Source organism: Myotis nattereri, assembly GCF_964212035.1.
Source record: "Myotis nattereri genome assembly, chromosome: 7".
Taxonomy (NCBI): Eukaryota; Metazoa; Chordata; class Mammalia; order Chiroptera; family Vespertilionidae; genus Myotis; species Myotis nattereri.
This window is the reverse complement of record NC_138082.1, coordinates 42,652,774-42,680,000: the sequence shown is the minus strand read 5'-3', so window position 1 is coordinate 42,680,000 and position 27,227 is coordinate 42,652,774. Positions and strand designations below refer to the sequence as shown.

General features: G+C 55.2%; 3 protein-coding genes across 3 annotated transcripts; 2 read left to right on the top strand and 1 right to left on the bottom strand.

Annotated features, from left to right (window-relative positions):
- Positions 1 to 1,991: 1,991 nt before the first annotated feature.
- EVX2 (even-skipped homeobox 2) lies at positions 1,992 to 5,587 on the bottom strand (the record flags this gene model as incomplete). The annotated part of the gene is made up of 3 exons (XM_081096088.1): positions 1,992 to 2,714; positions 3,981 to 4,249; positions 5,161 to 5,587. The coding sequence occupies 3 exons, from the start codon at positions 5,585 to 5,587 to the stop codon at positions 1,992 to 1,994; spliced, it is 1,419 nt and encodes a 472-aa protein (XP_080952214.1).
- A 9,003-nt stretch (positions 5,588 to 14,590) lies between these two features.
- Positions 14,591 to 16,357, top strand: HOXD13 (homeobox D13; the record flags this gene model as incomplete). Its single annotated transcript, XM_081096065.1, has 2 exons — positions 14,591 to 15,365; positions 16,107 to 16,357. The coding sequence occupies 2 exons, from the start codon at positions 14,591 to 14,593 to the stop codon at positions 16,355 to 16,357; spliced, it is 1,026 nt and encodes a 341-aa protein (XP_080952191.1).
- A 4,977-nt stretch (positions 16,358 to 21,334) lies between these two features.
- On the top strand, positions 21,335 to 22,410 carry HOXD12 (homeobox D12; the record flags this gene model as incomplete). The annotated part of the gene is made up of 2 exons (XM_081095963.1): positions 21,335 to 22,024; positions 22,172 to 22,410. Exons 1-2 carry the CDS (start codon positions 21,451 to 21,453, stop codon positions 22,408 to 22,410), a joined length of 813 nt encoding a protein of 270 aa, XP_080952089.1. The 5' UTR covers positions 21,335 to 21,450.
- Between the last annotated feature and the right edge of the window lie 4,817 nt (positions 22,411 to 27,227).

Below are 27,227 nucleotides of genomic sequence, written 5' to 3'. Positions count from 1 at the left end.
GAAAGCCTATTTTTAGAAAATGAATTTTTAAAATCCAGTGTCTTTAAAATAACAAAAATATGTCAGAACACAAATTTGAAATAAATCACAGAAAATAGTGCCAATGGGTATATATGAATGTGTGTGTATATCTCTTACATATGTATATGTTTAAGAGAGCAGATATATATGTATATATATACATACATACATATATACACACACACAAATATGTAGGTAGCATACCTACATTTTAATACACATACCCACTTCACTGGGTCTAAACATGCACTAGCAAGTTATTTTAGGGCTTTAACTCTTCAGAAAAATCTCATTATGTGAGGGGCGAAGTGGCTCTGCGGGGAGCATTATGGAAATATCTGGGCTTGATTTAATGAGGCTGTTCACATTGGTGGAATATCAACTTAACAGAGAAAAGTCTACCCAGGACGTCCAAGTTACCAAAATGAAAATTGGCAATTGAGATGATAAGAACGTGTCTTTCTTCTGCGAAATCACTTCAGGTAACAGAGATAACATTAAATAACAGACATTCTATGCACCAAGAACAATGTTTTATGTACCGAGTCTCTTATCCGTCTCTCCTAATGACTTCCCTTAGCGGGTTGTTAGTACTTGACAGCAGGTCTCCGTGCGGGGAACTTTTCTCCAATTCCACATTCAAAGGAGGTCCATCAGAGAGCATGATTGGCAATTTTCGTCATAATCTGCACATTATTAGCATCAAAATTGACGTGGCAGTTAACACTGGTGGGTTTTGATGTGCCTTTCTTCAAGTTCAAGGAAACCCCCTCCAGTAGCCGGAGTTGGCAGAGCGGGTCTCCACAACCCAGCGGCGGCTTTGCAGCGGCGAAGGCGCAAGAGACATGCGTGAGAAACATGCCGAGAACCATTTTACCCGAGGAATGAGAAAGCGAAGAACGAAAGGAATGAGGGAGAGAGAGTTGGAACTCAGAAAAGTGTCTAAGGAAATGCTGCAGGAGAACAGCATACATCGAGAGATTCAAGTATTTCCCAGATGAAGTGGAACCCGGTCGCTGAAAAACTGAGCTGAAAACGCTTCTTCCAGTACTCCAGGGATCTGTCCATCTCGCCCTCCCCTTCGTGCCCCTTTTCTTCCCTGGCCTGGCTGTGGGCACCTCATTAGCCATTGCTTTCTGCATAAAATATTCAAGACGCCTCCATCCCAAACCAAAAAAAGAGAAAGTGGCGGTGGGCCGAGAGAGAGGAGGCGAGACGCCACCCCTTCCCACCTCGGCTTTGTCTTCCTGGGGAGGCGGCCGCAGCCCCGCCGGCCGGGCCCCCGCGCGCAGTGAACCATCTCACAACACACACACCCACCGCCGTCCGTGCTGTCCCTCTGCCCTCCCGGCCTCTCCTCGGACCTCCCATCCTTCCGCTCTCCTCGGACAGGGCCCCTAACAAGCTCAGGCTGCGAGGAACGCTGCCGCCTACCCTCACCCTCATTTACAGAAAAGCAAGGATGAGGGGGGAAGAGCAGCCGCAGGAACCTGGAGGGTGCCTTCCCTCCCGCACAGAGCACCAGCGCACACCACTCCCCCCTCTCTTTGTTGTGGGTCACCGTCGCTGCCCGCCACGTGGCTCGGCCGAAGAACCCGGACCTCGGGGCTTGCAGCGAGCCCCAGGCCCCAGAGGGGTGGTTTGAGGACGAGGGGGTTGTCTTCGGGGAGACCAAGAGCTCGGGACAGAGGCGGGAAGCAGGCCCTGGGCGGCGGAAAACATACTTAGAGAAGGGGAGGCGGCTGGGTAGCAAATACAAAAATAGAAATAATTTGTGGGGGGACGCCCGCCGGGCTTCGCGCCCGTTCTTCCCCCCCAATTCCTGCAGGTTCCCTTCAGCCTCCCGCGCCGGGGCGCCCCCTGCCGGCAGCTTTAGCGGAGGGCAGCGCGCAGAGGGCACGTGGACGCCCAGAGGGCGCGGGGGGCGTGGAGGGGACTCCTGGGCACGGCCCCCGGTGGCGGCGACGTAGTTATCTGGTGAGAGGCGCCTCGTCCCTCTGGTCCGGCGGGCTCACGGCCGTCTTGCTCAGCACAGCCGCTGAGTAGGGCAGGAAGCCGCTCTCGGAGCGCGGCGCCGCGGCGCTGCAGCCGAAGTCTGAGCCCCCCGCGGCCCCCGCGCCGCCGCCGCCGCCCCCGCCGCCGCCGCCGCCGCCCCCCCGCGAGCCCAGGGCCGCGGCGGCGGCGGCGGCGGCAGCCGCGGCAGATTGACTGCTGTGGCAACTGAGGCACGAGCAGGGCGCGGAGCCGCCGCTGGGGGGCGCCCCAGCCGCCGCGGCCGAGGAGGCTGCAGCCGCCGCCGCTGCTGCAGCCGCGGCGGCCGAGGCCGCGCTATTGAGCCCCGCGGCGGCCGCGGGCGTCTGGTAGAGGCCCGGGTGGCGGAAGCTGCACAGCAGCTCGGGCCGCGAGTAGGGGTGCGAGAGGGCGCGGAAGGTGTCCAGCGGGCGGATGGAGGTGGCGAAGGGCGAGGAGGCGGCGGCCGCTGCTCCCGAGGCCGCCGCGGCCGCGGCCGCCGCCGTGACGCCCACGTGCGGGTAGTAGTGCAGCGGCACGTGCGAGTGGAAGGGGTAGGGCAGGCTTCCGGTGGCGGCCGCGTGCGTCATCATGTAGGTGTAGAAGCTGGGGTCGGCCGGGTGCGGCCAGGACATGGCCAGGCGCTGCCGCTTATCCTTCATGCGTCGGTTCTGGAACCACACCTGCGGGGAGAGCCGCCGCGCGGCCCGCGTTAGGGAGCGCCCCGCCCCCGCCCGCGCCCGCGCCCGCGCCCGCACCCGCGGCCCGGGCCTCCCCGCCCCTCCGGGGCCTCCGAGAGACCTGGCCTGTTCCCCTCCGACCCGACCCAGCGCCCAGTCCCCTGCCCTCCCCGCTGGGACAGAGCGGGTGGCCCAGTGGACCGCGGGGCACAGCCTCCTCTACAAAGACTCTCCTACGCTGGGTCCGGCTGCTGCAGCCCCTCGGGCTCTGCTCCCTGACCTTCTGCTGCGTTTTCTCGTCCCGACGCCACCCTCCCACTCCGCCCCACCGCTCGCCGGCACCTGGCGCGCAGCCCCGGCATGTGCACCGCCTGGGCAGGGAGGCTGCGGCTGCCGCTTGGGGAAAAGGCCGCCGCTCCCGGTACCGAGTCCTCTGAGCTACCGGAGCCTGCCCGTGGGGTCACTGATTCGATGTTGATGTTGAAGGGATGATTTTGTTGGGAACATTTGCCTCCAATGAGTGGTGGGAATAACTTCCTCTTAAACTGGGAAGGGGACTTTTCTATGCCCTCGAAACCCGGTTTCTGATGAAGACATCATCCCCTAACTTAAAGAAAGTCGGAGGAAACCGAAGGGAGATCTCCACACCCCTCCCCTGCCCCGTGGAGTTTCCCGTTTCCTTTTTCCAGAGAGTCGGATCCTCTGTGAAGTATTCACCAAGTCGCCCAACCTCCCGTCTATCTCTCTCTCGGTCGTATAATAAAACTAGTCACCTAAAATGTGTAAATAAGGACAAGTTCATTGCGTTGTCTCTCCAGGGGGTTTGGGGGGGGAATACTTAGGAATACTTTTTAAAAAACCCAATCGGTTTTTAAAATACAGTATCATTTTCTCTGTGTTGTAACGATTTCTGTGGGAAATTAATGTCCAAGATCAGAAGCAAATGAAAAGTTCCACGTCTGGTTCATACCAGAGGAACAAAACCCAGCCTGCTCCGCCGCCACAGGGGAAATGGAGCCATGGCCATGGGCACCTGGACCCGGGCGAACGGGCGAACGTCTGCGGCCTCGGCTCCGCCATTCAGGCCCTTCCCAGGTCAGCCAGGCCCACCAACCCTTCGGATTCGGGAAATAAACATGCCGATTCCTTTGGTGACTCTCCCTCGCGGGTTTTCAGGCCCAGCTAAATCTAGCCCCCCAGAAAGGAGACACAAACATCCACCCAGACATCCCCGGGAGGCCAGAGCCAGGCGCGTGCTGGGATCCGTACCTTGATGGTGGTTTCGGGCAGGTTAAGCGCAGCGGCCAGCTCGCACCGGCGGGGCCGTGACACGTAGTTCTCCCGGTAGAACTCCTTCTCCAGGCGCGCGATCTGTTCGCGGGTGAACGCCGTGCGGTAGCGCCGCACCTGATCGGCACCGGAGCCCGAGCTGCCCAGCGCCGCGCCCCCGCCGCCGCCGCCGCCTCCATGCAGGCTGCCGAGGCCGGAGCCCGACGAGGACGTCGTGGTGCCCCCAGCGGATCCGCTCTCCGCGTATCCTGGCAAACGAACGGCCGACAGCGCATGAGTCACTGTAGGGCCACGATCCCCTCGCTGGGGCTGCGCGCAGCTGGGGGAAGCCGCGAGAGCCAGGCGAGGAGCTGCCTGAATTGATGGGGTCTGTCATGCTTACAAATTGCTGCCGTTAATGGAATCAATAAAGTTTGGGGAGCACTTCATAACCAAATAATAACAACTCAATTAGGGTGGTTTTTTAAAAAAATAATAATTGGAAATTTTCAACTCTGGGAAAATTGGCCAAGGGAAAATGCCCACACCCAGGCGCAGTTTGGGAAGCTCTGGGTTGGCCATGGTCTGGGGACCCCCGGGCAGCTTTCTGTGCGGCCTCTAACCCTTCTTTGACGGTTTTGGGGGTTTGTTTAAAATTTTAAGATTTGAAAGCCAGCAGCCGCTCAAACCGGAACCATGAGGGGGTGGACCTTACTTTTCCACTCTTTTTCTCCCGCTGACCCAAGCGGGTCTCCCAAAGGCGCCCGGCGAGGCTCCCCCCGACTTACTCAGAATGCCCCCTCCACTCGGCCTTGGGAGCTCAGAGCAGAGGAGACCAGTGCAGCCGCTCAGTGCACGCTTGCCTAGCCTAGCGGACTCCGCGGCTGGCTAGGGGTGGGTCGGCGCGCACCGGCGTTAGAGCCGGGCGCAGGAACGTTTTCTCCGGCTCGGGAACCGGGGCCGGCCGTCAGGCGGGCCTGGAGCCTCAGGCCTGCGCCTCTTGGAGACACTCAATGATCAGAGCCCGAGGGCACGGTCTCCCGCAGGCGTCCCGCCCCTGCTAGAGCGGGCAAGCTGCCGCTTGCTGCGGGGGAGAGCAGAGGGGCAAAGTCACGGGGAAGGGCAGGCAGCAGCCCCGGAGGAACAGGGAGGATGGGACTGGAGAGCGCGGCGCGATTACCTTTGCCATTGTTTTCCTTCAGCGGCGCGGCGCCGAGGCCGCCGGGGGAGCGCAGAGCGGAGCAGCCCACCTCCACGTCGCTGCTCATATCCGCCTCGGCGGCCGCCTCGGAATAAGGGCCCGGCTTTTTGCGGCCCTCCGCGGCAGAGGCGATTTCGGAGGAGACGGTGCTTTCGCTGCCCGGGTGCTGCAGGTTGAACAAAGTGTCTATTTCGAATTTGCCCTTGGCAGGGAGGTCTCCCAGAGAGCTGTGCAGGGGGGCGGACGGCAGGCGCGGGCTAAGGCGAGCCGGGTGCTGCGAATTTTCCAGGGCCTCGAGTACAGCATTGCCAGCCGAGTCGGACAAATTGGAGAACCTCTTGCCGGCCGTGGGGCTGTGCAGCCCTCTCTCCATCAGAATCATCTCTTTTCTTATTCTTTCCATCATCCCAGCTTTCTGAAAAATGTCACAGTGGTCCGGCTGTCCCGTCCTAATGATGGGCTGCGCCTAGGGCTAATTCTCATTCAGCCCCAGCGAGCGCCTCTAGATATTATTATCTCTTTTGGAGGGAGGCAGAAAAATTGTGGAATGCCAGAGCGAGGGAATGACTGGTCAAAATGACCCATACATCCTTCCGAGCCCAAGATGTCATTCATCAAAAAGTAGCGCTCGCTCGTCATTAAGGTACGAATGACGCCGTTCGAATAATCATTTATTGTAACAGGTTTATAAGCAAATAAATACACGCTCCTGTCAGTGGGTAATGAAGGCAGCTTCGGAGCAGACAAATAGATCCAGGTAGGAGGCTTGAAAAGACAAGAAGTGAGGAGGAAGGCTCCGGTCCTTTGCCCGTTCAGAGCCGGTTCTGCTCGCCCGGGGGTTTGGCCTCGGGGGTGAAATTGACAGTCTGATTAATAGAGCGCTCCGCGGCACATTTCCCCCTTCATTTAGGGGCATCATTACGCTCTCAGTTTGCTGGGTTGCCCCTTAGGTCCTAATCATGCAGCGCCTTCCTCATTTTTCCTCGGACACAGATATGTGTTAAATAATAGATAATGCTTTGATTTTTCCAGAGTAGATCGTCGTAGGGAAGCTTCTTTTTTTTTTTTTTTTGAACATTTACAGTTGGGAGGGGGTGAGGGTTGGACAAGGGGGAGGATGTAGGAAGAGTTGCGTAAGGAGAAGACCTTGCGCTCCTGTCTGGATTACTTATCTTTTGAATTTCAGAACGAAATATGTCTTTTATTTCACAAATAGGACTTCTCTCTCTCCCCCACTTCGCCTTAGCCAGGCTGCTCTTCTCCTTCCCAGGTGAGAGAGAGAGAGAGAGAGAGAGAGAGAGAGAGAGAGAGAGAGAGAGAGAGAGAGAGATCTTGTAGACTTTTGAAAGCAGTTTAGTGCTACGTGGCTGGGGAGGTGCGCTGGGCCCGCGCCTCCAAACGGAAATCATTAGGTCCTCTCTGATTTTTTAACACCGTTTGCAGAGTGAGTTCTGAACTTGAAGTCCCAGGTTTTTTGCTTTTATAATCTTGCTGATGGATAGGCTTCTCGCCTACGGGTTTTCCCTGGGGGAAATGAACTCTGCTGGACGATTTCATAGCAGAATTCGACAGCTAACTTAAAACGCAGTCGCGATTTACAGAGCCATATGGGCCGCCCCAAATCCACTTTTTATGTTGCCAGCTTTCCCCTTCCCTCTTCAGATCAAATTGTTTGTGGCTAAGTTGCCTGGTCTCGAGGTCAAATAGGGCCAAGAAGAGGGCCTTTCCCCCCCACCGTCCCGCTGCCCTCTCTCCCCTACTCAGCTCTCCTTTTCTCCTTCCTCCCGCCCCCACCCCGGCCCCTTACCTGCCGCCCCGGGTATTCCCCGCGCTGCCTCCCGGCGCGGAGAGTCGCGGGCCAGCCTTGCTGCTGCTCCTCGCCGCCTGGGCTCGGCGGCTGAGCCTCTTGGCGATGACTTTGATGGTCATAATGACGCCGGCGGCAACCATTTTTACGAAGATCAATCTTTACTCAAGGCCCTTGCACGGCTCCTCCCGCGCTTACACCCCACCCTGCCCGGACCCCAGATGCACTGTGCGGGTCCGCCCGCCAGCAGCCCACAGGGAGAGAGACCCACGGCCAAGGCGGGGTGAGCGAGGACAGGGATGGGGCGCCGAGGTCAGCCTGAGCGCTTCCGAAGAGGCCGAAAGACCCGGGCAGTCTGGGCGCCGGGCGCGGGTCCTGCGTTCCCCGCCTCAGCACCAACCCATACCCCAACCCAGGCCCCCCCTTTCCTCCCTGCCGCCACACCCAGCACATCGGGGTGTGCGAGGGGCAAATCCGGGATCTATTTGTCCATCTCTGTGTTGGCGCTTTCCTTTTAACCTTGGCCCCGTTGGGGGCGCGTCAGGAATGTAAGGGGAGGCGAGGTGTGAAGTATATTTATATACATTTATATACGTAGTCAATGCCAAAAGTTTCTCTCCTTTCCCCTTGGCGCCAACTTACTGCAACGACGCGAGCCTTGCTTAGAAAATCAATTCCACCTCTTTAAGGAAATAAATGGAGTTCTCCCCCAAGGTGAGAACTGGAAAGCTGGATAGGCGTTGTGGCTGGGGAGGTCGGGGTGGGGGGACGCGGAGCAGACTTGGGGTATTCAGAGGACTTGACTCGCAGGCACCTCCGCCCCTGCCCCAGAGGCCGCCGGCTCAGAAAACTGCCAGCCCTTCCCAGCCGGCGTTGGGTCAGGGCTCAGCCTCGCCGGGGCCCCCACCTCTCCCTCCCTGCTCCCCAGTCCGAGCGCCCAGCTCCACCACTCCGGGCGGGCCGTGCCCAGCGGAGGGAGGAGGGGAGCCGCTGAGCAGGAAACTGGAAAGGGTACCCCTCTCCCAGCCCCACTTGCTTTGGGGACTAAATGGGACACCTCAGTCCAGGCTCGGGTTCGTGGTGGGGACGGGGGACCAAGGGCCTGGCTGGGAGAGGAGGAGGACAGATGCGAAGGTGGGGGGGGGGGGGGACGGGGAGGGGGGCGGAGGCGCGCCCAGGGCGGAAATCGCGGATGCCTTTATTGCTGTCGTTTGGCGCCCCCATCTGTTTTCCTCGAGGTTTTGGCGGCTGTGAGCCGCTTTCAATCCCAGAAGCCACGGCTGAGTTGTGCGATGCGTACACTGACCCTTCTACCTGCCCCCAGCCAGCGGGTCCCCCACTGCCTCCCGTCCTCTGGGACCCCTCACCTCAGGGCCCAATGTCTGCGCCAAACCTACCTCGGTCTATTGAAAAAGGGGAAACACCATTTCGCGGGCACACTTTGGTTCATTAGGATTCTGAAAACTCTATCGCACTTTTTTAAAAAATATATATATATTTTATTGATTTTTTACAGAGAGGAAGGGAGAGGGATAGAGAGTTAGAAACATCGATCAGCTGCCCCCTGCACACTCCCCACTGGGGATGTGCCCGCAACCAAGGTACATGCCCTTGACCAGAATCGAACCTGGGACCCTTGAGTCCGCAGGCCGACGCTCTATCCGCTGAGCCAAACCGGTCAGGGATCTATGGCACCCTTTAAATAACACTACCATTTTGCATTTCGGCCCGTGCATTATGACAAGTACATGTCAGGGACACTGCTCACCCTGGAAGGCGCCTATTATTTTTCACTAAACTGCGTTTAGCAGACAAGGTTTCACAGGAGGCAGTGAAGATTCCTTTACAATGTTTCATGCCCCTTCGTTTATTTAGATTCCACACCCACAAGTAATAGTAATATTGGCCAACTTCTAGGTAGCTTTTACTCTGAAAGCACAAGTGCTTTTTACATCTGTCATCTCCCCTACACCTCACAGCAACTCTAGAAATCAACTGTGTTATTACCCCTTTCTCAGAGGTGAGAAGCCTTCCGCACAGAGAGGGTGGGGGATTTGCTCCTGATGTGAACTTACCTTGGATAATATCCACTTTATAAGGTATACAAACTCTGGGCAGCGTTTTTTGGTTGGGTTTCTCGTTTTGCATGTATCTCCTTTAAATCCAGGCCTACCTCCCAGACTTTGAGCCTGTGTATGCAGGGTAGGTAGTGAGAAGATTAACATTCTGTTGGCGTTTATTAATGAAATGCCCAACCCTTGCACTTCTCCCAGAAAATCGGCTGAAACTGGAAGTGGGCTTTGTCAAGTGTCCCCACTTTTTAAAGACATAACTTTAGGGCTATCACAGCCTCCTATCAAGGTACAGGCCTCAATAAAACAAGACAAGGATCCACCCCATGTCCTCACGCTTTGACAGGAACTTTTAATGCGCATTGAGGGTGAGGGTGCAGAAAGGATTTTCTCCAAATGGATTGAAAAGCAATTTTTGCTCAAAAGGAGGAATTTCAGGAAAGAGGCCTAATTTGAGGGACGGGTAGGCCTTCAGATCAAATATTTGTTTCTTGCGGAGCGGCAGGTTCTCCACTTTGGGTCGATTGAAGATAATAAAAACTTGTCCGCGCTGCTGGAGAAGAGGGGAGGGCACCCCCGGACCACGGGGCACAAATCCCACCGCCGCTTTGGGCTGCAAGCTCGCTGGGCGCGGGATGTGAGGGAGCAGCTGTCTGGTTAGAGCCTGAGCTGCGAACCCCGGGCACATTTTCCTTAGGCTGAGCGAGTTCCCCAGGCTTGGAGGTTTCTTGGAGGTTTCGGTTTATGAGGGAAGACGTCGGTTTGGGGAATCCAGGCCTGACTCGGACTGGCAACTTTTTGCGGCCATCCCTGGCAAGTCAGCCTTGAGTTTCTGCCTCTCTCGGGTCTTTCTGGCTGCTTCTATTTTCCTCCTTCTTCCCCCTAGAATCCCGCACCCCACCTGAGGGGAGGAAGGAGGAGTACTTTCTCCATGAACTCTGGGGCTACCTAGGCACCCTGCCTGTCTGAAACTTGTGCGCCCGGAGACGTGACAGGAAAACTTGCAGGGACATCTAGCGCCAGGCCTGGGGAACTGCGCGCCGCCGGTCCGGGAAGCGAAGCCTGACCGCTTGTCCCTCCTCCTCCCTCCCTGCGCCCCCCAACTCCACCTCACCCCGCGCCCCTTGGTCCTCAGGCATTTCCCTAACCTTCATCCCTTGGCGGTGCCGCTGACCACACCACACGTGCATTTCTGGTAGACAGCGGAATGGGGGAGGGGGGGGGGGGAAAGGAGAGAGAGAGGGAGGGAGGGAGGGAGGGAGGGAGGGAGAGAGGGGGGGGAGAGGGAGAGAGAGAGATTCTCTGTCATCCAAAGGGGCCGACAGAGTTTGCACTTTCTGGACTCCAGTTAACAATAATATTGCTAGACAAGTGTGTTCGGAGGACAATCCCACACCTTGAGATGTGGACAAAGCAGCAGAAAATTGCTGCGGTCCCAGCTTTTGTCTTGCCAAAAAAGCAAAAGTAACCCAGGTTCCCAATTCTGGTCCCACCCTCTGGCGCCCCCTCCTCAAGGAGGTGAGTGCTTCTCTGAGAGGGATGATGCTCCCAGAGTTTAATTCCCACAGGAAATGGAGGGTTCTCTCCGTCCCCAACAGGGCCAGCTGCCCTGTGGGAGGCAAACCTGGTCTCACCAAAATGTGCTTTGGGTTTGGAGGGGGTTTTCTTAGTTGCAAACAATTTACATTAAATAAATTCTAATTCTGTTGTTAAATCCAAATGGAATACGTCTCAGATCTAAAAAGTGCTCAGCGCAGGATTCCACTGTCTGGCTTTTGCTAGAGACCCTTTTCTTCACCCTCGGTTTGTTGTTGTTGTTGTTGTTGTTTAAATTCCTTTGGATATTTCCAGCCTGAGTGAAACTGGGTATTGTCTGCAGAGGGAAAATTAGTTCCAAAGTTGTCAGGGCACAGACTTGGTTAAGAACACTGTCCAGCCACACTCACTGGGTTTAAGACTTTACGTTGGAATTAAGACTCTGTTTCTACACTGAATTTTTGGCATCTTACAAGTTAATTAGGAGGGTGTCCCACTCTGACAGGACTTGATCATTGTTGCGCTAATGGTCACAGATTATGTGGTTAATCGATAGCTCACTGCTGTCGTGGCAAGCAGAGGAACTTACGTTCGTCCATAAATCTAAATCACAGCCTGCACCTACCTGCTCCCCACCCAAGGACAGGGACATGGTTTGAAAGATCATCTACAAGGAGGGAAAAAAAGAATGCTACTTCAATATTTCAGAACATGACTGATTCCCAAAAAGGGTGTTTGTGGAAGGAAAGAAGGAAGGGGAGTAAGTGATGAGAGGAGAGGGCAGAGTTCATCCGACTTTTTCTCTCCCTGGCAGAGTGGGACTTTGGACAATGAGGGGCTACTCCGAGTTTCTCCCCAAAATCAGGAAAAGTGGCAACACTGATTTCACTGAATAACACATCGGTGTTTGGACACATTTATGGCCGCAAAAGATTTTCATTTAACAAAGACTATTTATTTCTGTTGTTAAAGCCCCAACTAATACACCCCCACACAGTCTGTACTCCTGGCCAGTTTAAGAAAATTATTCCTATTAACTTTAAACCTGAGATCAGCTTGGACATAGGGTATACAAGCTAAATGAAATGTTTCTGCAAATTCAGCCTCAAAATTCCTTCCCTAACTACCACCCCCTGCTTGTAAACTCTGTGTCTTATTGGTTCATAAAAAGAGCAGCCCTGACTTGGTCTGGTACTCAACCACAGCCCTATAATCCAATAGCAGCAGCTGACCTGGGGTGCTGGGTGTAGGGGCCCTCATAGGGTCCAGTCAGAGACACTTGCCTGTGGGGAATGCCTCTCCTAGGATGTGAGGCTACACTGGAGGCAAGGGCAGTAGTAGCAGGATAGCAAGAGGCAATGCTCTTTATTGTTCAAAGTCTCCCTGGTCTCTGAACACTCTCAAGATTCGTCAGAGAAACCCCAAGTCCTGCAGGAGACCCAGAGGGCAACTGGAGGCAGGGCCACCACTGAGAACTATCTTTCAACCAGGGCATTCATCCAGACTTTCTTTCCAGTCCTGCAGAGCTTAACTTGCTGCATAGGAAATTCAGCCAAAAGTGAAGTGTGGTCTGAAAACAGCCAACCTTGACAAGTTCTTGCTTCCTATTTTAATATCACTTTCTTCATTCTTTAGCATATAATCAGTTTTTAAGAGGTATTTGTCAGATAGAAAATCACACAGATGTCCCAGAGTACAAAATCACAGGGATATTTAGTTTTAAGAGACTGAAAGTTCATTGGTTCCAATTATGTCTTAGAAATATTTCAACAAATTTGTGTGTGTGGTTTTTTTGTTTTTTGTTTTGAGGTCATGGAAAAAAATTCTAAGTATCTTTGTCTTCTCTCTCTCTGAGAAAAAAAGAAAGGGAGACAAAGGGGAAAGTAAGAGTATTTCAGAATAGCATCCCAAGCTCGGTTTGTTGGGTAAAGAGAACCTAGCCATCCCCTCCAAAAAGTCAGTCACTGTCACCTAACCCTGACGGGCATTTTCTTTAACGCCGGTGCAGCTTCCATTGCTAACTTTTGCATTCTCTCAAAATTGTTTTCATCAGCAAATTCCTATTCCCTATGATTTTTTGCAAAGGCTTAGGCTCCTCCTGTCTCAATTTGATCAAGAACATGTCCAGGACTTCAAAAAGGTCAAATTCCCCCGCTTTTCCTTCCCAGCACCCCTCTCATAACTTTCCCCTTTATTTGAGCCTTTTATGGTTACTGGGTTTTGCGTGTCAACACTCCCAACACCAGCAGCCCACCCTGCAGTGCCAGGCCAGGCCCAGGAGGGCTCTCTTACTCTGCCCCAGTAAAAGGCCCCTGCTCTGGTATTCTGCCCCGTCCAGATTCTGTCTGGGATCCAGGAACAGCAGGTCTAGGTGACAGGCTGGCTTCACCAATCACAGGCTCAGGGGAGTGATTTTCTTGGAGATGGGCTGGCCTGGGGAGTTGATACTAAGAACTCAAATGGACTCATTCAGAGGGCTCCTACACCCACCCCAGAATCCTCAGCTATTCGCATGTCTGTCCTAAAGTGGAACCTTAGAGTCACTGAAAGACTCACTGTTAACGATTGAGATGGAGGAGGGTGGACTGGGGCTCAATGGCTGAAGACTGGCACAAAGGGATGAAGAGGGGTCAGGGCTGTGATTCCTGGCACACTCACAGGGCTGCCGGCAGCCCACTCTAACCCCTCGAAGTCAGAACCAGTTGTTCTGGGCTGCTTCTATCACCAGCCCCAACTTTGCTCGGGGGGCGGGGGGTGGGGGAACACACCCGCCCTCTTAATTTGCCCCTCTTAGGTCTCTGCAGTTGGCAGCTAGGAAAAGAAAGCGAAACAAAGGTTCCTGGGAAAGTGAAGTTTTCAATTAATTAGTGTGAGTGACGGGAGGGGGCGGCGCGGGGAGGGGGGGGGTGGGGCGGTGGCTGCAAAATGCCAGAGACCGGTTGGCTGCAGGCGAGGCGCTTAGCTTTTGCGCCCGGCGGCAAAGTGGCGTTCGCCTGGAGCCCTCAATTAAAAGCTGTGGAGGAGGCTGCGCCAGGCCTGGGGAGTCCAGCTCGGGAGATGACTCCCGGCTGGCCCGAGTGTAGAGGCGAATAGCGTGGACCAGGCACGGACTTTTCTCGCTGGGGCAGATCGTGTGCTGGACTTATTTGTCAGTCTCTGCGTTTGGCCCCATGGGCGCTTTGTGAGCATTTCCAGGCGGACAACGTGTATAAGTAGAGTCTGCTCCAATCGGTCTTAATTCGGAGGATCCGCTAAGATCATATGCGTGAAACGCCTTTGCCCCCCTAGCAAGGTTGTGAAAATTAGCTCTCTCGGGTTTAGGGTCTAGGTCAGCGAATCCGAGTAATTAAGCAACAGGATGAAAAATCGGTCTGTTTTCACATCATTCCGACCATCTCTGTCGTTCCCCTTCATTTAGTTGTGCAACTCGGGGGCCAAGGAGAGGTGGCAAAAGCAGCCTTAGCGGAGAAAGGCGCAGGCCTCAGAGCCCGCCTCAGTCGCAAACAGGGCCTAGGATGGCTGGTCGCGCAATCAGCTCGTGGGGGTGGCTGCGGCGCAAACGCCAGGGTCCCCGGCAGGGCGGGAAGGAGAGGTGGGCTGCTCAAGGGGCTGGGGAGGGGTGGGGGCCGGGGTGGGTGGGTCCAGAGGGGCGCGGGCCTGGAGCCAGGCTCTCCCGCGCCCCCACCCTCACGTGGCCCCGTGCAGCCAATGGCACGGCCCCGAGCTGGAGCCCTCGGGGAGGGAGGCGGCCCCCCGACCGTCCCAGGCCCCCTCCCAACCTGAACTTCGTTTTTATAAACGTCCCGCGATGAGCTAACCTGTTGGAGGGCGGGCAGGCGGGCGGGAGGCGGGAGGCTTGCAGTGGGAGAGAGGGCGAGAGGAAGAGGGCGGGAGCGCGAGAACGAGAGAGAAAGGAGAGGAGGGAGGAGGCGCGCTGCGCCATGGTGTCCTGCGCGGGGCCGGGGCCAGGGCCGGGGCCGGGCCAGGCCGGGCCATGAGCCGCGCCGGGAGCTGGGACATGGACGGGTTGCGGGCAGACGGCGGGGCCGCCGGGGCGGCCCCGGCCTCCTCTTCCTCCTCCTCCTCCGTGGCGGCAGCGGCGCCCGGCCAGTGTCGCGGCTTCCTCTCGGCGCCAGTGTTCGCCGGGACGCACTCCGGGCGCGCGGCGGCGGCGGCGGCGGCGGCGGCGGCTGCGGCGGCGGCGGCGTCTGGCTTCGCCTACCCTGGGACCGCTGAGCGCGCGGGCTCCGCCTCGTCGTCGTCCTCTTCGGCGGCGGTCTCGGCGCGCCCGGAGGCTCCCTCGGCCAAAGAGTGCCCTGCGCCCGGGGCGGCCGCTGCAGCGCCCCCGGGCGCCCCGGCCCTGGGCTACGGCTACCACTTCGGCAACGGCTACTACAGCTGCCGCATGTCGCACGGTATGGGCTTACAGCAGAATGCGCTCAAGTCGTCGCCGCACTCCTCGCTGGGAGGATTCCCGGTGGAGAAGTACATGGACGTGTCGGGCCTGGCAAGCAGCAGCGTACCGGCCAACGAGGTGCCGGCGCGAGCCAAGGAGGTGTCCTTCTACCAGGGCTACACGAGCCCCTACCAGCACGTGCCTGGCTACATCGACATGGTGTCTACCTTCGGCTCCGGGGAGCCTCGGCACGAGGCGTACATCTCCATGGAGGGCTACCAGTCCTGGACGCTGGCCAACGGGTGGAACAGCCAGGTGTACTGCGCCAAGGACCAGCCACAGGGCTCCCACTTTTGGAAATCATCCTTTCCAGGTAAGGACCTGGGGGAGCAGGGGGATGGAGGGAGGACAGGAGGGAGGGAAAGAAGGAGAAGAAAGGACTTTGAGTGCATGCCGACTTGGGAGTGGGCGCCTGTCCTTGCCCAACCAGGGTTCACCCAGCTAGTGCGAAATCTGTAAATTCCTCCTTGGATTTAAACTCTCTCACAACCCTTTTCACTTTGTGTACGAATACAGGCCTTTTTTTTCTCCTAAAGTTGAACGTCTTTGCGTGCCCTTTGCTCAGTCGGGGCCGCGGTTCCCCTTCCCCAAAGAGGTGTCACAGAGTTGCGCCCTACTTTTCAAGGACATGAATGCCCCAGAGTAACCACTAAAGCTCACAAGTTTCAAACACAGGAACACAAGAAATCGAAGCCTGGACAAACAGCCTGCATTTTTTTTAAAAGTCAGTGTATGGTTTGTATGTGCGTAACCGGTATTTGCTGAAACTGTCCTTATGAACATCCCCAATAACCACGCCATAAAAAAATCCGCAGGCTTGTTAAGATGCCGGTTTGAGAAACCATGAAGATCCATCAAATAGGCCTTCACTTTGAAGTGTAAATAATCTTTCTTTAATAACACGTAAATAATGCCTGTGTAAATAATAATAAAATGTAAACAGCCTGGATTTCTTTAGTCCCTTTAGCCCCTCCAAACATATACACACACAGTCCCCAACTAGGTACTGTAGATATTCTGGTCTAATTTTTCCCGTGCTATTTTTTTATACCAGGGGATGTGGCTCTAAATCAGCCAGACATGTGTGTCTACCGTCGTGGGAGGAAGAAGAGGGTGCCCTACACCAAACTGCAGCTCAAAGAACTGGAGAACGAGTATGCCATTAACAAGTTCATTAACAAGGACAAGAGGCGGCGGATCTCGGCTGCCACGAACCTATCCGAAAGACAAGTGACCATTTGGTTTCAGAACCGGAGAGTGAAAGACAAGAAAATCGTCTCCAAGCTCAAAGATACTGTTTCCTGATGTGGGCCAGATTGGCCACAGCGGGTTTAAATGCTTTCCGTTGTCTCCAAAAGACCTTTGGAAAGACTTGAATATGTATTTAATTCCCTCCACCCCCCTGCCAGCAATGGCACATTTTGTGAATTGTTTTTCTCTCTTCCCCTGATCTTGCTCTAAAACTTTTTGCTATCCAACCTGACTTTGTAGTTCTGTTTCTGTTTCTTACTTGTTTATTATTGATTTTGTTCTTTTCTAGGTTTGTTTTTTATGACTTTTTAATGTTCTGTTTCTCCCTCCAGGCCAGTATAAAGGACTTGAAGTATTTTTGAGTACCCTTCCCCGCCCCAATGAATTTCAGAAGTGCCATTCTGATTTTAGGGATTTATTTTTTTTAAATCACTTTAAATGCCTGTTTCCAGCACTGATTATCTTCATAATCCATTAGGGCAAAAAGTTTGTAGTCATTCATATCCTGTGACTGGATAATTGAATAATTACCTCTCAGCAATTGCCCTGAAGCAAGTGAAAACAGCTCTGGGCAGACAGTGCTCTAGGGTCACTGGGAATGTCTAAAGAGAGGAGGCTGGAGGTACTGTGATGGCTTCAAAAGCCACCTTATTAAGTAGAGTTTGTACTGATATTGGGATGAAGACAATCTATTCGACTTTGGGTCTTTCACTTGCTGTTGTAGTTGTATGTGTTTAATACACCTTGTAGACATGTGCTTTGATAATCTTTAATTTGAAAATAATGTGTCCTCGTGGATGCCTTTATTACTCCAGCTCTAGATGCAAATATTTCAATGGCTGCAATTGTCAGAGGTATCTAAATGTGGATGACCTAAATGCAACCCTCTCCTTGGCTTCCAGTCTATGGGACTAGAATTGAGGCCATCTCCTCCATCCCCAGGGGGGGGGGGGGGAAGGCTAAATTAATATGACCATGAGTGGGAATTTTTACCCAGAACCCACTGAAGAATTTGACTATCTGAACAAATGTATTGGGCCTCTCTCAGAGCTATAAAACATCTAACAAATGCAAAAATTGTGGAGCTCTAAGGTTCAAGAAGAAGAAGAAAAAAAGATGTTTCTGAAAGTGATAACTACTTTTAAAGTGCTGCATATTTATGTGACTGAGAGATTATTTTTGTAGATGAAATGTCTGTGAGCTGGGATACATGAGCAGTGCTTCAGGCATTTAAATATCACTTTTTACTCCTAGGGAGATGCAAATAAACAGAACTCTCTTATTTCCTCTGAGTCTTTATACATTTGTTTTCTTTCCCAAGCTTATGTTGCCTCTAGAAACTATTCTTATTTATTATAAAATTTTGTTATCCAAAACACTATGATGTTTCCTATGGGTGATGAACACTCAACACCATCTCTGGAAACCCCCTCCTCCCCACTTCTGCCACTCCTCCCACTTCCCATGGCTTTAACATAAACAGTGATGACTTTAAATGAGGATATAACTTGTGGTGTCTAAAATGATATTTTTTTACCAGACCACCTCAAAAACATCTCCAATAAAATTTTACTTCTCTGTGAACATTATCAGTTTATTCACACAGTTTTATTTTTAAAATCAATACGTATGTGCCTGGGTACAGAAAAACATGCTCACTTGGAGGTTTTCTTCTTAGAAAGGCTGTTATAAATATCTATCTACTCTAGGAAGGTCTTGAAATTAGACATACCCATATTTGGCCATTGAAAAGGAAACATTTCAGCTTTTGCCTTATCGCCTTCTCTCAGCTGCCTGCACACAGCAGTTGAGGACTGAAACCATAATTATACACCCTAAACCTCTGGACCCAAATTTTTAAGCATTGAGAACTTTCCCTTTGCCTCTCAGGGAAGTGGCCCTTTAGGAATGGGGTGCCTCTTCACTGTTAACACCCAGGCACAATCAGTTTAGTGGTTGCTAACTTTTTGGAATGTAAGCTCGATACAGATGTTTAAAACCTCACACAGTATGTAAACTCTTCTGGTGGGAGGGCTCCTTTAGGGATCTGCCAGAGAAAGCGCAGAGAGCTGAGGTTCCAAGCTACTTTCGTTTTCTCTGGCACTGCTTGATTTCGCTCATATCTTGCAACTGATTGTGGGGTGGTCAACTTGGTTTAAATAATGAGTCTCTCTCTCTCTCTCTCTCTCTCTCTCTCTCTCTCTCTCTCTCTCTCTCACACACACACACACACACACACACACACACACACACACTGAGGGAGGAGGAGGTGGAAGAAGAGGGGAAGGAAAAGGGACCACGATTCAATCTCTGGAGAAGAAAGAACCCCTGAAAATGGGGCCACAACATGCCTGACCTTCCACTTTGGGGAGAATTACTAACATTTTCTGTTTTTCTCATAAGAGGTGTTTTCATCCGAAACGGGCCTGTTTTCCCTTCTCCATCGTCGTTCTCCTCACCTTCTTTTTTGTAACTTCCAGATTCAGGGGCCCGTACTCCATTTCCTGGGTCCATTTCTCAGGTTTCCTGTAAGAATGAGTGGATGCGGGGGGGATTGCCTCGAGGTTTTCCTTTCATCTGTAGTTTCCCTCCGCCTAAGAGAATGGGAGGTTTGCTGAAGATTAAAACTGCGCTTAAACGCTCTCCCGGCGGAATTTGAATTGACGGCTAAATCAATAACAGATGAAGACTTGGTTATTTATATGAATTCCTTTTATATTCCGAAGGGAGGAGGGAGGAGAGGAGCCGGTCGGTGGGCTAAGTGTAGGAAAGGAGGCCCGCGGGACGCCGCGAAGCGCTGGGAGCTTCGGGGAGAGGCCTTGCCCCGGGTGCAGACGGAGAGGCCCCGCGGAGAGCGCCCCCAAAACCCGGCAGGTCCCGAGCGCCACGGTGGAGGATCGAGGCCGCGCGACTGCGCGTGGTTCGAGAGGCGAAGGAGGCTGTGGAGCCGGGACACGCCGCCCGACAAAGGGGCGGCGGCGGCGCTTGCCGGTGCGGGCAGCCCGCGGAGTCCCTCCGGCTTCGCGGTCCCGGCCAGCCCGGCCGCCGCGGCGGTGCGCGGTGACTGCGCCGGCTGGAGACGCCGCGCCGGCTGCGCCGCCCTTCACTGTTGATCTTGACCGTGCGGCGGCGCCTCGCCAGGCGTGGAGCGCGCTCGCCATCTCCTGGGCAGTTGGCGGCATTGGCGGAGCTCGCCGTGTAACTCCACGGCCCCGTTTCCTTTCCCATTCTCCAGTTTGCCCGCGGAGCTCCTGCCTCCTCCCCCGCGCCGCCCGCCGCCCTGCACCCAGCTCCCGGCTCCACGCACACCGCTTTGCCTGCGCGCCCTCGGAAATCCTAAACTCAGGAGATGAGGTGGGGCGGCCGAGCCGAGGAGAAGGAAGAATCTAGTTGTTCGAGTCTTTTCTGTGTCTCACTTAGTTCTTTTCTATCTTTTTTTGGGGGGGGGGGGGGGCAAACCGTAGCTGTGTGATTGCTAAGTGTTGGGGGAGACTTGGAAATACCGGAATCTCTGTTTACTGAGATGGAAGGAGAGGAGACGGCAGGGACCCCTGGAGCTGGAGCTTTCGAGCCTGGGGAGGCTGTAGCCCCTCAAAAACGGGGCGGGTTTCCAAAAATGAGCGCCTGGGTCCCCGAAATCCCTAGGAACTGAGGTTGCAGCTTGTGTCTGCCCCCTCCCCCCTCCGCATCATGAAAGGACGGGGAGTGGAGTGCGTTTCAGTGTCTGAGCTCCTAAGGAAACCGACAGCCTGAGGAGCCCCCGACTTGCCCACCCCCACCCCCTACCCCCGCCCTAGAGCGGGAGCAAGAGGCCGATTGCGTTCCCCAGAGCCGCCCAATTGGTCGCCATAACTCACACAATAAAGTCGCAGCGCGGTGGTCAGCGGTGCCCTCCGGCGGCGCCTGTGTGGTCTCGGTGCCGAGCTGGCGGCCTAACCAATTCCAGCTTGGCTCGGGCACCGCGAGGCGGGCTGCAGGCTGGGGCGGGCTGCAGCCACGGGGCCGCTGGGGGTCCTGGGGCCGGAGGCAGGAGAGGAGGACCCCTAGCCCTCTGACCAGGCTAGACCCAGGGCCGGCTGCGGGGGCCGCCAAGGGCTCGGGCGGTGGAGCGCTGCCCCGCCCACCTCCGCGTTGGCTGGTCCCCGGAACCCGCCGGCCTCCCGAGCCCCCGGAGGCGCTGCGCGGAGGGCGGCTGCTGGCCCTCTTCCTCCGCGGGCCCCGCTGTTCCTGGCCCATAGCTCTGGCTCCGCTCTCCTTCCTCACCAGGTTGGGGAGCTCGGCCTGCTCTGCGCGCCACAGAGGGATAAACACCTTGGACTTCTGCTTTGCAGGATGTAGTCGCCAAGGTGACTCCTTGCGGTAAAAGGAATGTAGCCTTGGCCTATCCAGCTGCCCCGCCAGGGCCTCCTCCGGAGCAGAGGGCTTGGCCGTGAGGAAGCACCCAGGATTGGTGTGAAGCTTCCTTCCTGGGCGCCAGAGTCGGGAGCGTCTGTGATGCCCTTCTCCATCATCAGAACTCTGGGACTGTGCCTGCAGCCCGGCCCCCGAACTCGGGCAGTGCGTGGCTCTCCGCTGCCAGGTCACCGGTGAAGAGTCCTCTCCAGGGAGACCGGACGGACGGACGGGGAGGAACGGGTTGGGAGTAGCATGGCTTAGGCCTAGGGAGAGAGCTGGTGGCCGCCCCAGACCACAGGATCTTCCGACAAGCCGAGAGTCACCGGGTACTGGAAAAGGCCTCGGCTGCAGCTTAAAGCTGGGAGAAGCAAGCCTGGCCCAGGTAAGCGGAGGAAACGGGAGTGCAAAGCCAATCAAGACCAAGAAGGGTCCCAAGGGACACTCGGGCAAAGGCACCCTATGCCCGATGCCCCCAGCTCCTTGCACTGGGCCTGGAAACTCACGGAGGCTTCGCCTCCCCTCAACCTGCCTTGGCTCTGCCTGGCAGCCTTGTCCTTCACCATCAAATATTGCGGGTGTTATCATAATACTCTGAAGGGGGGGAAAACCGGGTCGGGGGATGTAGGCGGTGCTGAAATGACCGGCTTTGAAGAACCTGCAGGCAAAGTTTCGTCCAATCGTCTGAGCCTGTCCTCTTATTCCCGGTTGTAACTAAATACTGCTGCGAGCGTAGCCGAAGCCCTTTGTTGGAGATGTGTGAGCGCAGTCTTTACAGAGCGGGCTATGTGGGCTCGCTTCTGAATCTGCAGTCTCCCGACTCCTTCTACTTCTCCAACCTGCGGCCGAATGGAGGCCAGCTGGCCGCGCTTCCCCCCATCTCATACCCGCGCGGCGCGCTGCCCTGGGCCACCACGCCCGCCTCCTGCGCCCCTGCGCAGCCTGCCGGTGCCACCGCCTTCGGCAGCTTCTCGCAGCCCTACCTGGCTGGCTCCGGGCCTCTTGGCCTGCAGCCCCTGGGCGCCAAGGACCGACCCGACGAGCAGGCCAAGTTCTATACGCCCGACGCGGTCGCCGGGCCTGAGGAGCGTGGCCGAGCGCGGCCGCCCTTTGCCCCCGAGTCTAGCCTGGCCCCCGCGGCCGCTGGTCTCAAATCGACCAAGTACGACTACGCGGGTGTGGGCCGCGCCGCGCCGGGCTCTGCGGCCCTGCTTGAGGGGACCCCCTGCGCCGCCGGCTTCAAGGACGACGCCAAGGGCCCGCTCAACTTGAACATGACAGTGCAGGCAGCGGGCGTCGCATCTTGCCTGCGACCTTCGCTGCCCGACGGTAAACATTGGCCGTGCTCCCCGGGCCAGCAGGGGCCGGAATGGGAGGTGGGGTGCAGGGGAGAGTGTGTAGGGGGAGGGAGCCTCCGGGGGGAGGGCAGGCTGTAGGGAGCAGGCTGGGCTGACTAGGGTTCGGGCTGTGTTGCAGGCCTGCCGTGGGGGGCGGCCCCCGGGAGGGCCCGCAAGAAGCGGAAACCCTACACCAAGCAGCAGATTGCAGAGCTGGAGAACGAATTCCTCCTGAACGAATTCATCAACCGGCAGAAGCGCAAGGAATTGTCCAACAGGCTGAACCTCAGCGACCAGCAGGTCAAAATCTGGTTCCAGAATCGTCGTATGAAGAAGAAGCGCGTGGTGCTGCGCGAGCAGGCGCTGGCGCTGTACTAGCCCCGGGCCTGGCCGTGGCCCGGCCTCCCTTTTTGGGCCGTAGCCTGGCGTGGAGGACGAGCTGAGACGGGGCCTTTTCCTGCTGCTCCTTCTCAGCTGGTCCTAAGTACCCTCCCGCTCGTCTGCAGCCCCCAAAGCCAGCAGGAGATTTGGAGATCTGGTCAGATTTGGAGACCTCCAGGCTTTCCCCTTCCCCTTCCCCTTCCCCGGAGGGGCTGTGGACGTTGCGGCACAACCTTGGCCTCGAGGCTTCCCCAGTGGGGGCCTAGGCGCACCTGTCTTAGCATTTAAACCTGGGCTCACTCCAGCTCCCTTTTACTTGGATTTCTGCTTTCACATAGTCTCCTTCCCCCTCCTCCCCAATTCCTTCTACATTTAGCAGGCCATTGAATTTAGGAAGGCCTCCAGGGCAGAATGGAAAGGGCTGTGGGCACAATTGCGTCTCTTGGCAGCCAAAGCCCCGTGTGGAAAAGCCGGAATCCTGATTTTGGAGAAAGGAAAGGGTGCCACCACCACTCCCTGCTCTCTGCCCTGGATGGTTTGGGAGGACTAAAGTGCCCTAGATCTCCAGACTTCGGGAGGAAAGGGGAAGGAGTGTGGCCCTACAAACTCAGAAACACCTCGGAGTTCAGGCTGGATTGGCTCCTCCAGCTTGGTGGAATGGACTGGAGACTTCCTTCCCACGAATGGGACAAGGGAGGCCAGGCTCCATGGCAAACTGCACTTCGTAGCCAAGGCTGGTAAAATTCCCCTACTTCTCTCACCTCCTCACACACGCCTAGGCCAAAGCCCTGCGCTCTGTAACTGGTCCCCCAGAGGTGAGCTCTGATGAGGAGCTGCCCGGCTGCTTTGGGGCTGGGCTGCAGTAAAAGGAGGGAGAAATGTCCAGGGGCAGGAGAATGGAGTGAGCAAGGGGGAGGGGTGTTCTACATTCCGAATATAAATATGACTTTCCTGTCAAGGTGGGTAAAGGTGTCAACATGTCTTTCTTCCTTAAATTATAGTAACGGGCCACTGCAAGGAGAAGTGAAAGCTCCTCCATCCATCAGTCAGGGGGCAGGCAAGGAAGGAGTTCCCTCAGATCCTGGGCCCCTCATAGCTGCTCTTGACCAAGTAGAGAGGAGTAGAAGTTCCCCTCTTCTTCTCCACCCCCCCCCCCAATCCAAGTCCACGAGGGGCCCAAACACTGTGCCCTTTCTGAGGCCGTTGCTGGCCTGCCTCCATGGAGTCTGAAAGGCCCTGGGCTTTGCTAGGCTTACTTTGTGGAGGCTGGGGTTCCAGGATGCCAAAAGGGGTCGTTCCACATGTGCCGGGGTATCCTGCCTTAACCTCATTGAACCCGAGGGCCCCCTAAACTCCTTTTTACCATCCCTGCTTCTTTTCCCTCTCCTTCTGTGAATTAGCGCCCCCAACTCCTAGCAAGATGCATAACAGCCTAAGAGCTTGGAAATTCCTTCCCTAAGTCCAATGATTTATTTTCAGTGGAGGACCAGGCCCTAGATCTAGAGTGGGCACCTCACAAGGAGCCCTGAGCCTCAGCCAAACTGACTTTAGTTGATATTTAGACTAATTGCATTTTCTCTGCTATCTAATAGTTGTCATGCATGTTTTGTTTTGTTTTGATTTTGTCAAAAACAATAGCTTGTATATATCAGACACATAGAAATGTTTTGAGTGGAAATAAATATCCAGGTCCCAGCCAAGCTGTCAAGGGACTGATGTTGATTTATCAAAACGTTTCGGATTTCCCTCCTAATGTTTTTCAGGCCACGAAATCCAGTTTTTCTTTTCTGGTTGCCGTTTCACTGTAGGTATTGACTTGATTGTTCATTAGATGAGAAGATGTCTTCCAAGTCAGTCAGGAAATGATGTATGAACAAAATGTGTGTGAAATAGCCAAAGAGGGGGATTCGTGGACAGATTTGAGTGTGTCTCACACACGAAGCAAACCCTCCGCTTATTGCAGGCAGGGGCTTCTGCATTTTGCCTAAATTCTCAAACTTGAAAGCTTGCTATTGTTAGGGGGATGGAGGCTGCCAAGATATGAGGTTCCTCATATTTCAATACAAACATCTCACCCTGCCATGTTTTGCTCAGCCTTCCCTGGAAAAGGCTGTGCCCTGTGGCACCTCTGCCGTCAGCCCAGCAAACTCCCTTGGGAAATGTGGCCTCTGCACCCTAGGCCTTCCGAGCCTGTAGCTCAGTCAGGGAAAGCAAGGAAGGGCCTGCTGTATTCACCGTCCTCTTATAGACCCCAGCTCCAGCTAGCTTGGAGATGGAAAGTGAAGAATTTCTAGTGTTTAGCAAGTGGGACAATGGACAAAACTGCCAAATCTCTAATAGTGAGTACTTAATGGTTCCAGTTCCCCTTCCCACAATCGAATTTGGTGTGTACTTTAAAAATATTTTTAAAGCAGCTCCTTTAAAAAATACAACGGAGGAAAAAGGAACCAAGAGGCTGGGGAGACCCTCTCTTTAGAAATGTTTCCCCATTTTGTGGGGCTCAGGGAGGCATTGGTACCTGGAGCTGGTTCTCAAAAACATCCGAACAAAAGAGGAGACCATTCTCAGACCTCAGGTTCGGGGGCTGGGTAAAGGGACAGGAAGCCAGACGTAAACCCAAGACCTGAGACCGCATGCAGGAGGCCATTTCTTTCTAATATATATCATTAAAGCATCCTGTTCTTTCTCTTTAGCCTGGCACGTAGGGTGGGAGGAGATATTCATGGAGACCACTCCCCAAACAGATTGAAATTATTCTAAGGGTAAAATCTTATCTGTGGCATATGGCTTGGGCAATGCTTTTCAAATCTACTCCTTTTACTGATCCGAATAAATACAAAGGCGGCGGCGGGGTGGCGGTGCCCTCTCTCCTGTAGCAGCGGTGGCTGAAATCCCGGCGGGGATTTGGAACCACGAGGAAATCCATAAGAAACAAACGCCCAAGAGAAAGGATGCTGAAGTCTGAGTGCTCAACATTCCCTCGCACAAAGACAAATGCGTACTCGGAAATGCTGCAGTCCAGGCAGGCCTCTTTACCAAGAAAACGGTTTTTAAATGAGAAAAAAACAAACAAAACAAAAACTGCTTCGTCTGGCATTCAATGGCTGCGAACTCAGGGAGCCTACCCGGATGCTTTTAAGGCCTGGGGCTCTCCCCAAGGGAGGCGGGCTGGGGAGGCTTCCGGGAGGCAGGGGGTTGGGATGGAGGAGAAATCCAGAACTGTTGTAAATATTCATGTGTGTGCCTGGAAGGGGGTGCCCTTTCACCCCGCCTCTCCCAGCTGCACCCACCCACCTTAGTGGCGGTGGGGGTGGGGGTGGGGGTGCCTGTCCGATCATCCTCGGACAAAGGTGGTCTCCCCACATTTTTTTGTTTTGTTGTTGTTGCTCTCCAGTCACTCGACTTAGGAAGCCCATTCCGAAGGCTCTGCAGGAAGGGACTGGCTCTGGGTGTTTTCCCCTCGTTCCTCCTCTTCTTTCGTTTCCTAAAAGAGCATAAATAATTAAAGTTTGGCAGGGAGGAAAAGCTTTCTTGCAGAACTGTAGTGGCAATAAATGAAATGACTCAGAATCCCTTCCCCAGTCAGCTTTTACGAGAGCTGCCAGACAGTGTCTGTTCACGTTCTCCAGATACCAGGGGCGCCCTGACAAAGTTAAGGTCAAGTTAGTGTCTTATCTTGGGTGGCTCACAATCACCGCAGAGCGTCCAGGCGCTGCTCGGAAAGCTGCCACTCGCGGAGCTGCGGGCTGTGCGGGAGGGTGCGGTGCGCTCCCTCCCTGCGCTTCGAGTGGGGTCGCGCAGGCAAGGACGAGGCCACAGCACCGGGGGCTTCACGGTAGGTTCTCGAGCGGGGCGCGCGGGTTGGGAGGTTGCGGTTTTCTTTGGGTTTGGGATAAAGATTGAGAAGGGAGCTGGGGCCCAAAGACTAAGCGGGCTGGTGCCAGAACGAAAGCCCTGGCTTGGGTGTGGGGGCGGGGGTCCGTGCAAACGCGCAGAGGGGGCCCGCCGCCCCCTTTTCTCTTTACACCCGTGAGCCGCTGCAGATGGCGAACCTCCCCCGCCAAAGCGCGGCTCCAGTCCGAGCCGCCATCGCCATGTCGTTGAACTTGAATGGTTCGTCCTCCCCATTTCCCTCTCAGGCAGCCAGCAGACTCTATTTGGGGGGTAGAGGGATGCCTGCGCCCCACCCCATGCAGAGAGAAGGCGCGAGAATTTTGTGTGCCCCCAGACACATACAGACCCGGCTGGGGGCCCCCGCCGCCGTTGCCCAGGGTCCTGAGCTGCCGCAGGGCTAGTGTGCAGTGTCCCGGGAGCCATTTTAGGAGAAAGATCCAGGGGCGTCCACTGCGAGCCCAAAAGGAGGCTTGGCCGGGGATGCAGATGGGGAGGCAGATAACTGTGCTGGCGCTCTGGGCTGAGGAGAAGGGGGTCGAGCTGGAATCTGGGTAAAGGTGCCCGCTTTGAGGAGGTGCACAAAAGGATGGGCAGTTCTGGGGGGGCGGGGGAGGTTCCCTGCCTTCCAGTCGCCACCGACCAGTTTGCGCTGTATTCAGAGGGAAGCAGAGGTAGGAAGGTGGGGGTGGAGAAGGGTGAGTGGGAGGGAAAAGGGAAGGGAGGAGAAAAAGAGGGAGAGGGGGGACATTGGGCAGAAAATAGATATGAGCTCTGCCCGCCCGCCTTTTCTCTGTGTGGAGGTGGGCAGAGCTCACTTCAGGGGCACTGCAGTGGCCGGAGCCAGGGAGGGAACCCGCTCCACAGCCTGCGCCCGCCCTGGGTGGAGGGCTAAGTCCCAGGGCTCAGTGTTTCTGATTGCC